The sequence below is a fragment of the Macaca mulatta genome, chromosome 3, assembly GCF_049350105.2.
Source record: "Macaca mulatta isolate MMU2019108-1 chromosome 3, T2T-MMU8v2.0, whole genome shotgun sequence".
In the NCBI taxonomy this organism is placed as follows: Eukaryota; Metazoa; Chordata; class Mammalia; order Primates; family Cercopithecidae; genus Macaca; species Macaca mulatta.
The window spans coordinates 128,592,566-128,605,747 of record NC_133408.1 but is presented as its reverse complement, the minus strand read 5'-3'; the positions used below and the strand labels follow the sequence as shown (position 1 = coordinate 128,605,747).

At 38.7% G+C, this 13,182-nt stretch overlaps 1 protein-coding gene across 6 annotated transcripts in view; it reads left to right on the top strand.

The window, feature by feature from the left end:
- CDK14 (cyclin dependent kinase 14) overlaps positions 1-13,182 on the top strand; it is a 727,116-nt gene that overhangs the window by 258,596 nt on the left and 455,338 nt on the right. For all 6 annotated transcript variants that reach the window (XM_028846085.2, XM_077998072.1, XM_001102520.5 and 3 more), the window contains one exon: positions 1,025-1,270. In XM_028846085.2, coding sequence (XP_028701918.1) covers positions 1,040-1,270 — 231 coding nt within the window. In that variant the 5' untranslated portion in view covers positions 1,025-1,039. The remainder of the gene's footprint in view (positions 1-1,024; positions 1,271-13,182) is intronic.

Here is a 13,182-nt window from a genome sequence, read left to right as displayed (position 1 = left end):
TTACCTTAACAATGTGGGCTTTTCATAAATATCTTCTGTTTTTCTGCTTTTGATAGCACATAGGGATGTGGGAACTTTTTATAAGAAGAAAAACATTCTATAAACAATTTTATTTAGAATTATATTTTCTTTAGAGAGAACAATTAAATTAGCTGGCTTTACAGACAAGCCAGAGGCCATCAAATTATCTAATAAGGACAACAAAGTCTCCAGAGTATAGGGAGAATGGCAGGCTTAGAACATAAAGTAAAAAGCAAGGAGCAAAAGTCACAGAGACTAAAATAAAATGAGAGGGTAGGGCAGGCTAGGCAGGAAGAGAATGGGTAAAGAAGGAAGAAGAATGGAAGGAAGTGGAGGTCTAGTGGAGTAATGTAAACCAAATTTTGAAATGAATGCTTTTCAGTGTTTTTCTTTTACCATGTTATTTCTTTTAATCCATTAGCTTTGAAATAAAGAAAACCCCCGCCGTTGTCCTCAGTTCTTTAATATCTCTAACCATTAGCTCCATTCATTCCAACTGGGAGATGAAATCAAGATGGGGACAGATTTTAAGTATACATATTCATGCCTAAAACTTTTAAACAACATAATGTGCTCTCCGTCTCTAGCCTAGGTTAGCTGCTTGTACGATGACCCATCAGTTAGTGTGCATCTGATTTGCCTATTTTTTAAATTAAGGCCAGTTACCCAACCTCTTAATGATTCAGAAATAAACCACTTCCAGTCAGATGGTAAAACATGTGACAGAGTTCAAGAATCATCTTAGGGTACTACTAGCAGCCTGGGCCTTAAGTTTCTCATTTTAGAGGTAGATTTTTTAGTGTAAGCTCTAAGTGAGTATAAACAGAATGATTGTGAGGAATTTTTTGTACTGTAATTTATGCTGATGCAGCTTTTAGAATGTGGGCTTTTTGGGTATTTCCTGAAACTGAAATTGGCATGCTTTCTAGAGTAATATATTGCCATGTTTAGTGATATTAAAGTTGCAGTGAAGAGTTCTGAATTTAATTTCTTCTTTTCTCAGATATGTGTCACAAAGATGTCTACACGGAACTGCCAGGGAATGGACTCAGTGATCAAACCCCTGGACACAATTCCTGAGGATAAAAAAGTCAGAGTTCAGAGGACACAGAGCACTTTTGACCCATTTGAGAAACCAGCTAATCAAGTAAAGAGGGTGCATTCTGAGAACAATGCTTGCATTAACTTTAAGACCTCCTCCACTGGCAAAGAGTCACCTAAAGTTAGGCGGCACTCCAGCCCCAGCTCGGTAAGTGCAATCTTTTTGTTTATCACTGGGTAAACAGAAGGAATAGCCCTCTTACAATAATAGCATGCTGTGCTGGAAGACAGCATGAAACTTTATCAGTGCCTTATTATGCATTCTCTCCCAGGGTGGTTGAATGTTTTGGAAGAGAGAGAGCAAACTATATATGGACTCCTTATTTATAAGCACTGAGCAAGCAAATGAATGAAATGATTCAACTTATTTTTGGAAAAATCATTTTTCCCCCTTAATTGTTTCTAGTTAGAGGAATTTATAATTAAATGTCTTTTGTATTTCAAACCCTTGGAGAGGTTATTGAACTTTACTGTGTAGGCAGTAAGGATAGTTTTGAAATTAGCAAATTCACAAAGAATTTCATTGCAGAATAAATGTCAAAATTTGTTCACTTGTGTTAATCCAATCTTTTTGTGGGGGTAGTCCACCAGTCTTGCTCATGTGACTTCCCTAAAATGACAAATTGAAGTTCTTTTCCAGGACAAAGCCCTGTACTGAATGGAAAATGCTGGAGTAGAAATCTGTGTAGGGTAGATTCAATAGGACCAAAGGAAAGAGAATGTCCAGAAAGAAGTGTTAGAGGGAAACAGACTTTAGATATAACTAGTGATTTACAAGTTAGAAAGGAACACACCAAGAGAGAATGTTCTCTGTTATGTTTCTATTCTCAAATACATTTTTTCCTATTTTTTTGGCTTAAATTAATATACATTATTTACAGTTGTATGATAATATAAATTTTGGTCATAGAGAAACCACAAGTGTGCTATGAGTAAATTTCCTTCCTTACACAACTTTTTGATTTTCTTAGTTGTCATTGTCTGCTTTTCCTTTGTTCAAATTAGCATAATTTTAAACACAATTTGAGGCCTGCAACTATTTGCCAAAACTGTAAAATGCCTCCAAAACAAATCAGATAATCTATCAGTTTTTCTCCCCCACTGAGATTGTCCTGGCAGTTCTTTATAGTCATAATTTAATATAGATTGGTTAATCTCTAATCCTATAGTCATAAGGCTTCCTCTTCTGAGAATTTTTTCCTCCTTTTTTAATGTTAGATACCCATTCTCTGGGTTACATGTCTTACTTGTTCTTGGTTTATTTCATTGTTTTAAAGTATATCCTCCAGTAGCTTCTTGAGAAAGGGTGATGGGGGATTTGCCATATGACTATGTTTTTATCTGTCATTGATTACTTCGTTAATAATCTGGTCAAGTATATGATTCTAGTTTAGAAAATAATTTTTTCTTAGACTTTTGAATACCTTATTTTATTGTTTTCTAGGTGCCTAGATTGCACTGACATCCCTAGACTATTCTGATTTCCCAATTCATTCTTTATCTGCTTTTTTCTTTGTGGAACTTTCTAGGACTTTCTTTTTATCCCTGGTGTCATCCTTTTTCTTGGTGTTCAATGGGTGTTTTCAGTTTTCAAGTTAATTTCTTTCAGTTTCAACAAGTTTTCTTATATGTTTAATTTTTTTAATCTTCTCTCTTTTTTAAAAGAACGTTTTATTAGATGGATGTTGGCATTATTGGATTGATCTTCTAGTTACCTTACCTTTTCCCTGTTATTTTAAATCTTTTTTTCCTACCTTCTTGGTTTTTTTAACTTTAATTTTTAACCCTTTAATTACATTTTTAATTATACTAACATTTATTTCCACAAACTCTTTCTTATTCTTTGAATGCTCTTTTAAAAATTATCCTGTTTTATTTCAACGAATAACATACCACTTCATATGTTTCTGAGGATACAAAATGTAGCTTGGGAAATTTTCTTTCCTTTTATATATTCTCTGAATTGTTTCTGGATTTCCTTTGAGTTTCTTGTTTCTGTTTATTTGTTTTGGTCTCTGCCTTACCTGTTGAGATTTTTGGTGGGTCTGTGTCATGCCTCTTGGAGAGAAACTGTTGGCTCTCAGTTTATGTTATGAGTAATGTACTCAGAAGCTGATTGGAAGCTTTGTGCCTGGGTGGCTGGTCAGTTGGTGGCCTTCAGCATAGGAACTATTGGTGAAAACCTAGTCGTCTTATTTAAGTACTCTCAAATGTTACTATCTCTTGATCTTGTTTTTGTTACTGGGTGTTTCTCCCAAAATGGACTTTCCTAATTTATTTTTTTTAGGACATATAAACCTAGCTGTCACTATTCTGAGATGATCAAGAAGGGACTGAGGACCTTTCAGTTCTCTATGCAGACTTTCTCATGATTTTTTTTTTTTCATTCAGTATGATTCTTCAATCTGATATCCACTCTGCCTGGTATCCAAGCCCCAGCTGAATTCTCTGATTCAACCTCTTCAGGGGATACAACTCTGGCGGGACTAGGAAGGGATAGAGGGCTGGCCGAGGGAGACTAGGGGCAAAGACCTCCAGCTTAAATTCACTCCAACTAATCATATCATTTGTAGCCCCAATTTGAACTTCAGCTCCAGTTTGTGAGTATTTTGGGGACTCTGAAGTATGAATTGACTTATTTCTTACTGGCTTAAGCCTTGGATCATGTAGGTATCAAGGTTTTTTGTTTGTTTGTTTGTTTTCACTCATCCTAGGCAATGTGACCTCTCAACTATTTGTGTTCTGTCTTTACATTTTTATTTCTGTCTTGTCTCTAGTGTTTTCTATACTAATTTTGATTGCCCTTATGGGTTTTAATTTTCCTATTGTTTTAGTATGGATTTGTAAGGGGGAGAGATAAATACATGTGTTCAAGTCATCAAGCTTTCTGGAAATTTTCACTGTTTCTCTGTTGTATTTTTAAATTTCTTTAGATTCTCTTGGGCTTACCCTTTCCTGGTTCACCCTGGGATAACTTTTTAAAATATATATTAGGGCATTTATATTACTTTGTGTGGGAACTGCATTGCTTTCTTTTTATTTTAGGAATTTTTGCTTCAATTCAATGTGCCCTGGAAAAGTGTCTTTTACCTTATCAAACTGGAAATGGCTTCGTTTTCTCTTTTAGCAGGATACTATAATATCCTATGTTTTTCCTGAGTCCTTTCTATTTGCTACCCTTTTAAAACATTTTTTTTCTTTTTTTTAAATTATACTTTGAGTTCTGGGGTGCATGTGCAGAATGTGTAGGTTTGTTACATAGGTATACACGTGCCATGGTGGACTGCTGCACCCATCAACCTGTCATCTACATTAGGTATTTCTCCTAATGCCATCCCTCCTGTAGTCCCCTACATCCGGACAGGCCCTGGTGTGTGATGTTCCCCTCCCCGTGTCCATGTGTTCTCATTGTTCAACTCCCACTTATGAGTGAGAACATGTCGTGTTTGGTTTTCTGTTCTTCTGTTAGTTTGCTGAGAATGATGGTTTCCAGCTTCATCCATGTCCTTGCAAAGGACATGAACTCGTCCTTTTTTGTGGCTGCATGGTATTCCATGGTGTATATGTGCCACATTTTCTTAATTCAGTCTATCATTGATGGGCATTTGGGTTGGTTCCAAATCTTTGCTATTGTGAACAGTGCCACAGTAAACATATGTGTGCATGTGTCTTTATAGCAGAATGATTTACAATCCTTTGGGTGTATACCCAGTAATGGGATTGCTGGGTCAAATGGTGTTTCTAGTTCTAGATCCTTGAGGAATCGCCACACTGTCTTCCACAATGGTTGAACTAATTTACACCCCCACCAACAGTGTAAAAGTGTACCTATTTCTCCACAGCCTTTCCAGCATCTGTTGTTTCTTGATGTTTTAATGATCGCCATTCTAACTGGCATGAGATGGTATCTCATTGTGGTTTTGATTTGCATTTATCTAATGACCAGTGATGATGAGCTTTTTTTCATATGTTTGTTGGCTACATAATGTCGTCTTTTGAGAATTGTCTGTTCATATCCTTTGCCTATTTTTGATGTTTGTTTTTTTTCTCTTGTAAATTTGTTTAAGTTCTTCATAGATTCTGGATATTAGCCCTTTGTCAGATGGATAGATTATAAAAATTTTCTCCCATTCTGGAGGTTGCCTGTTCGCTCTGATGATAATTTCTTTTGCAGTGCAGAAGCTCTTTAGTTTAATTAGATCCCATTTGTCAATTTTGGCTTTTGTTGCCATTGCTTTTGGTGTTTTAGTCATGAAGTGTTTACCCATGCTTATATCCTGAATGGTATTGCCTAGGTTTTCCTCTAGGGTTTTTATGGTTTTAGGTCTTATGTTTAAGTCTATAAGCCATCTTGAGTTAACTTTGTATAAGGTGTAAGGAAAGGATCCAGTTTCAGCTTTCTGCATATGGCTAGCCAGTTTTCCCAACACCACTTATTAAATAGGGAAACCTTTTCCCATTTCTTGTTTTTGTCAGGTTTGTCAGAGATCAGATGGTTGTAGATGTGTGGTGTTATTTCTCAGGTCTCTGTTCTGTTCATTGGTCTATATATCTGTTTTGGTATCAGTACCATGCTGTTTTGGTTACTGTAGCCTTGTAGTATAGTCTGAAGTCAGGTAGTGTGATGCCTCCAGCTTTGTTCTTTCTGCTTAGGATTGTCTTGGCTATGCAGGCTCCATATGAACTTTAAAGTAGTTTTTTCCAGTTCTGTGAAGAAAGTCAGTGGTAGCTTGATGGGGATAGCATTGAATCTATAAATTACTTTAGGCAGTATGGCCATTTTCACAATATTGATTCTTCGTATCCATGACCATGGAATGTTTTTCCATTTGTTTGTCCTCTTACTTCGTTCAGCAGTGGTTTGTAGTTCTCCTTGAAGAGGTCCTTCATATCCCTTGTAAGTTGTATTCCTAGGTATTTTATTCTCTTAGTAGCAATTGTGAATGGGAATTCACTCATGATTTGGCTCTCTGTTTGTCTGTTACTGGTGTATAGGAATGCTTGTGATTTTTGCACATTGATTTTGTATCCTGAGACTTTGCTGAAGTTGCATATCAGCGTAAGGAGATTTTGGGTGGAGATGATGGTGTTTTCTAAATATACAATCATGTTATCTGCAAACAGAGACAATTTGACTTCCTCTTTTCCTAATTGAATATCCCTTATTTCTTTGTCTTGCCTGATTGCCCTGGCCAGAACTTCCAATTACTATTTTGAATAGGAGTGGTGAGAGAGGGCATCCTTGTCTTATGTTGGTTTTCAAAGGGAATGCTTCCAGTTTTTGCTTATTCAGTATGATATTAGTTGTGGGTTTGTCATAAATAGCTCTTATTATTTTGAGATACGTCCCATCAATACCTAGTTTCTTGAGACTTTTTAGCATGAAAGGCTGTTGAATTTTGTCGAAGGTCTTTTCTGCATCTTTTGAGATAATCATGTGGTTTTTGTCCTTGGTTCTGTTTATGTGATGGATTACATTTATTGATTTCCAGAAGTTGAACTAGCCTTGCATTCCAGGGATGAAGCCGACTTGATTGTGGTGGATAAGCTTTTTGATGTGCTGCTGGATTTGGTTTGCCAGTATTTTATTGAGGATTTTTGAATCAATGTTCATCAGGGATATTGGCCTGAAATTTTCTTTTTTTGTTGTGTCTCTGCCAGGTTTTGGTATCAGGATGATGCTGGCCTCATAAAATGAATTAGGGAGGACTCTCCCTTTTTCTATTGTTTGGAATTGTTTCAGAAGGAATGGTACCAGCTCCCCTTTGTACCTCTGGTAGAATTTGGCTGTGAATCCTTCTGGTCCTGGACTTTTTTTGGTTGGTAGGCTATTAATTATTGCTTCAATTTCAGAACTTATTGATCTATTCAGGGATTCGACTTCTTCCTAGTTTAGTTTTAGGAGAGTGTATGTGTCCAGGAATTTATCCATTTCTTCTAGATTCTTTAGTTTATTTGTGTAGAGGTATTTATAGTATTCTCTAATGGTAGTTTGTATTTCTGTGGGATTGGTGGTGACATCCCCTTAATAATTTCTTATTGCATCTATTTGATTCTTCTCTCTTTTCTTCTTTATTAATCTGACTAGTGGCCTATCTATTTTGTTGATCTTTCAAAAAACCAGCTCCTGGATTCATTGATGTTTTGAAGAGTTTTTCCTGTCTCTATCTCCTTCAGTTCTGCTCTCATCTTAGTTATTTCTTGTCTTCTGCTAGATTTTGAATTTGTTTGCTCTTGCTTCTCTAGTGCTTTTAATCGTGATATTAGGGTGTCAATTTTAGATCTTTCCTGCTTTCTCTTGTGGGCATTTAGTGCTCTAAATTTCCCTCTACACACTGCTTTAAATGTGTCCCAGAGATTCTGGTATGTTGTGTCTTTGTTTTCATTGGTTTCAAAGAACATCTTTATTTCTGCCTTAATTTCCTTATTTACCCAGTAGTCTTTGAGGAGCAGGTTGTTCCATTTCCATGTACTTATGTGGTTTTGAGTGAGTGTCTTAATCCTGCGTTCTAATTTGATTTCACTATGGTCTGAGAGACTGTTATGATTTCCATTCTTTTGTGTTTGCTGAGGAGTGTTTTACTTCCAGTTATGTGTAAGTGTGATGTGGTGCTGAGAAGAATGTATACTCTGTTGATTTGAGGTGGAGAGAGTTCTGTAGATGTCTATTAGTTCTGGTTGGTCCAGAGCTGAGTTCAAGTCCTTGATATTTTTGTTAATTTTCTGTCTAATTGATCTGTCTAATATTGACAGTGGGGTGTTAAAGTTTCCAACTATTATTGTTTGGGAGTCTAAGTCTTTGTAGGTCTCTAAGAACTCGCTTTATGAGTCAATGTGCTCCTGTATTGGGTGCATATATGTTTAGGATAGTTAACTCTTCTTGTTGCATTGATCCCTTTACCATTAGTGGTGTCCTTCTTTGTCTCTTTTTATCTTTGCTGGTTTAAAGTCTGTTTTATTGATTGCAACCCTTGCTTTTCTTGCTTTCTGTTTGGTTGGTAAATATTCTTCCATCCCTTTATTTTGAGTGTATGTGTGTCTTTGCATGTGAGATGGATCTCCTTAATACAGCACACTGATGGGTCTTGACTCTTTATCCAGTTTGCCAGTCTGTGTCTTTTAATTGGGACATTTGGCCTGTTTATATTTAAGGTTAATATTGTTAGGTGTGAATTCCGTCCTGTCATTATGATGCTAGCTGGTTATTTTGCCCATTAGTTGATGCAGTTTCTTCATAGTGTTGATGGCCTTTACAATTTGGTATGTTTTTGCAGTGGCTGGTCCTGCTTGTTCCTTTTCATGTTTAGTGCTTCCTTCAGGAGCTCTTGTAAGGCAGGCCTGGTGGCGACAGTGTCTCTCAGCATTTGCTTGTCTGTAAAGAATTTTATTTCTCCTTCCCTTATGAAGCTTAGTTTGGCTGGATATGAAATTCTGTGTAAAATACTTTCCTTTAAGAATGTTGAATATTGGTGTCCCCTCTCTTCTGGCTTGTAGGGTTTCTGCTGAGAGATCTGCTGTTAGTCTGATGGGCTTCCCTTTGTGGGTAACTCAACCCTTCTCTCTGGCTGCCCTTACATTTTTTCGTTCATTTCAACCTTGGTGAATCTAATGATTATGTGTCTTGAGGTTGCTCTTCTTGAGGAGTATCTTTGTGGTGTTCTCTGTATTTCCTGAATTTGAATGTTGTCCTGCCTTGCTAGGTTGGGGAAGATCTCCTGGATGATATCCTGAAGAGTGTTTTCCAACTTGGTTCCATTCTCCCCGTCACTTTCAGGTACAACAATCAAATGTAGATTTTTGTCTTTTCTCATAGTCCCGTATTTCTTGGAGGCTTTGTTTGTTTCTTTTCACTCTTTTTTCTGCAGTCTTATCTTCTTGCTTTTTTTCATTGAGTTGATCTTTAATCTCTGATATCCTTTCTTCCCTTGATTGATTGAACTATTGATAATTGTGTATGCTTCACGAAGTTCTCGTGCGGTGTTTTTCAGCTCCATCAGGTCATTTATATTCTTCTCTAAACTGGTTATTCTAGTTAGCAATTCATCTAACCTTTTTTCAAGGTTTTTAGCTTCATTGCATTGGGTTAGAACATGCTCCTTTAGCTCAGAGAAGTTTGTTATTACCCACTTTCTGAAGCCTGCTTCTGTCAGTTCGTCAGACTCATTCTCCATCTGGTTTTGTTCCCTTGCTGGCGAGGAGTTGTGATCCTTTGGAGGAGAAGAGGTGTTCTGGTTTTTGTAATTTTAAGCTTTTTTTGTGCTGGTTTCTCCCCATCTTCGTGGATTTATCTACTGTTGGTCTTTGATGTTGGTGACCTTTGGGTGGGGTATCTGAGTGGACATCCTTTTTGTTGATGTTGATGCTATTCCTTTCTCTTTGTTAGTTTTCCTTCTAACAGTCAGATGCCTCTGCTTCAGGTCTGATGGAGTTTGCTGGAGGTCCAATCTAGACCCTGTTTGCTGGGTATCACCAGCCGAGGCTGCACAACAGCAAAGATTGCTGCCTGTTCCTTCCTCTGGAAGCTTCATCTCAGAAGGGCACCCACCAGATGCCAGCCACAGTTATCCTGTATGAGTGTCTGTTGGCCCCCACTGAGAGGTGTCTCCTAGTTAGGATTACATGGGGTTCAGGGACCCACTTGAGGAGGCAGTCTGTCCCTTATCAGAGCTTGAACACCATGCTGGGAGATCCACTGCTCTCTTTAGAGCTGTCAGGCAGGGATGTTTAAGTCTGCTGAAGCTGTGCCCACTGCCACACCGTTCCTTGGTTGCTCTGTCCCAGGGAGATGGGGGTTTTATCTCTAAGTACCTGACTTGGGGCAGCTGCCTTTCTTTCAGAGATGCCCTGCCCAGAGAGGAGGAATCTAGAGGAGTCTGGCCACAGTGGCCTTCGGCCTGGGCTTACTGAACTGCAGTGGGCTCTGCCCATTTCAACCTTCCCGGCAGCTTTGTTGACACTGTGAGGGTAAAACCACCTACTCAAGCCTCAGCAAAGGTGATGCCCCTCCCCCCACCTAGCTTAAGCTTCCCAGGTCGACTTTAGACTGCTAAGCTGGCAACGAGAATTTCAAGCCAGTGGATCTTAGCTTGCTGGGCACCATGGAGGTGAGACCTGCTCAGCCAGACCACTTGGATCCCTGGCTTCAGCCCCCTTTCCAAGGGAGTGAACGGTTCTGTCTCCCTGGGATTCCAGGTGCCACTGGGGTATGAAAAATAAACTGCTGCAGCTAGCTCGGTGTCTGCCCAAATGGCTGCCCAGTTTTGTTTTGTGCTTGAAACCCAGGGCCCTGGTGGCCTAGGCACTGGAGGGAATCTCCTGGTCTTTCGGTTGTGAACACCATGGTAGAATAACAGTATCTGGGCCAGAGTGCACCGTCCTCCTGGTACAATCTCTCATGGCTTCCCTTGGCTGGGGGAGGGAAATCCCTCGACCCATTGCGCTTCCTGGGTGAGGGATTTCCTACCCGGGTTTGGCTAGCCCTCTGTGGGCTGCACCACCTGTCCAACCAGTCCCAGTGAGATGAACCGGGTACCTAAGTTGGAAATGCCGAAATCACTTGCCTTCTGTGTCAATCTCGCTGGGAGCTGCAGATGGGAGCTGTTCCTATTTGGCCATCTTGCCAGCAAATCCTGTCTGCTGCCTATTTGTTCTCTGCCCTGTTGTGATAAGAAGGGGCACTTTATTATGTTTTTTTGTTTGTTTGTTTGTTTTGGTGGAAAGGTTAATTTCCACTGGATTCTGAATTGGGCAGAAAATGGAGACAGTAACACTTTCTGCATAACGCCATTTTCCATCCCCTGCAGCAGTGTAAAGGATTGATCGGTTAATACCCATGGGAAGCATGGGAAAGCAAGGGAGCCTTATAGACACGGGTGTTACTTTTTTACAGTGCTTAGAGGATGTAACAGTGGCTGATAAGCATCAAAGGAAGACCCTCTTTCCTTAAGGGTCACCATGATTTATGTCATACTTTTATCATTTTTAAAAAAAAAATATTAGTTATCTTTTATAAGCTCCAAGAGTAGAGCTGAAAAGGAAGGAGAACATGATAAAAGTATGGCATTGCAGCTACTGTTTTAATGAGGAAAGCATTGTTTTTTGGAAATACTGTGTTAGAAACTATTTTAAAATACCGTGCCTTCCCAACTGTATACATCTATATGCTCTTCACATACAGGCCATTATATATTAGAAGCCTTGATGGAAATCAAGGAACCAAGAATGCCTTGACCTCAGTGGCCATCATGCTAATGTAACTGGCTGATTGTTCTTTTTTCTTCAGATAGTGGCACTTTAAAATTCACGCAAAATATAAAGAATGTGATTTTATTTATAGTGGTATATTTTAAGAGGGTGTTTGACAGGGTTTTTAAATTTGTTTCAGACATATATTCAGTGCCCACTTTTCCTAGGACTAGTCCCTGTGTAGTGTTTAATACTGTCATTGATATGACAAACCTTCCCTCCCCTATTCCTGCCACCTCCCCTAACCCAGCTGTGCTCCTCAGTAGCTGCAATTCTTGGGAGTACTACGGGAGATTTCCTGTCTTGCTGGACCAATTTAGAAGGGATTTCATTGAGTTGTGCTGTCATAAGCTGATCTTAAAGAGGGCATATTTTCAGAAACTCATATTTAGGTTAAGGTCCTCTATATTCCACAAATTGCTCCAAATTTACCTCTTTTCATCACCATAAAAATCTATATCCCATGATAGGCAGGCCTAATCTGGGAGATGTGGGAGGAGGGTGCAAACCTGCAAATGAGAGTTTCACTTCAGTTTTTAGATACTTGTTCTTGGGGTGTGGTGGATGTCTCATCTTGGCATTACTTCCTCTTCTGGGGAGTGGAAAATTCCCAGATTAGAACCAAGCCCCATTGACAGGTTGTTACCATATGTGATGTTTGGATCCATACCTCTGTGCAGCACCTAGATCTATTTTATAACCAAGTTACCTATCAATGATGCATTACCTTAGTGTGGCTGTAATAGGGCTGTCAATGCTGGGTGATAAAGCTTGTTCTGGAGATCAAAGGCAAAATAAAAATTAGCCCAATCAGGTTTGACTTTAAATCCTTATTTAATGGGGCCACGTGGTTCTGATTGAATCCTTCCTCTTTCACCCTCATATCCACTCTCACAGTTACAGTGTAATGTACTGGAGAAGTGATTCTCTATTATGGTTTTCCTCAATTCAAGGGGTACTCAGCAATCTTAAGCAAGGAGTTATGTGTGAGGGTTAAAATCAATTTTCAGTGAAGTCAGTATGAGGCTATGGACATTCTTACTGGATATCATGGTATCATTACAGTGAACACTGAAGTATACTCATGAAGTTTATAAAAATGCAGTTCAGACACCCATGCTTGCTTTTGCGAGTGGGGTTTCAATAGAAAACAGACCGAAGCATGTTTAATATTTCCTCCGTGTGGGTGAGAGTTAGGACTCTGTGGGAATATTCCACCAGTATAATAGTAACAAAGAAAATCATTTTCAATTCTGATCATCTTGGTTTGAATTCCAGTTCTGCCAGTAACTATAAGATTTTAGATGAGTTACTTTATTTTTTCAATCTGTAAATTATTCATGTTCAAATGGGGATAGTAATAGAACCAACCTTATGGTGGTATTATAGAGATTAAGTTTATGTAATGCATGTAAAATGATTAGCTTAAGGCCTGGTACGTAATCACTTGATATTAGCTAGTTGTTGTTATTATTATTATACAGACAATGAACTAGAGCTGTCAAGGGTTAAGAACACCTTTATGGCAGAGTGGCAAACATTGTTCAGCTGGAACATTGTGTACACGTTTCATTATCCATGTCAGTGTTCCCCTCCGCTGGCCCAGATAATTGACGGTTCTCTATACTTTTATTCGTTTTTTTTAAAAAAAGTATTGACATCATCTCATTAAATTTCACATCTCTATGCAGTTAGTGTCTGTTAGAAATTGCTGATTAGCCTTGTATTTCCACGTGTCTAAAGTGGTATCTCAAGGCTACACTCTAAGTAGGGAAGTCATAAGCAGAGAAGAGTTGTCCCATAAAGCTGTTTCTC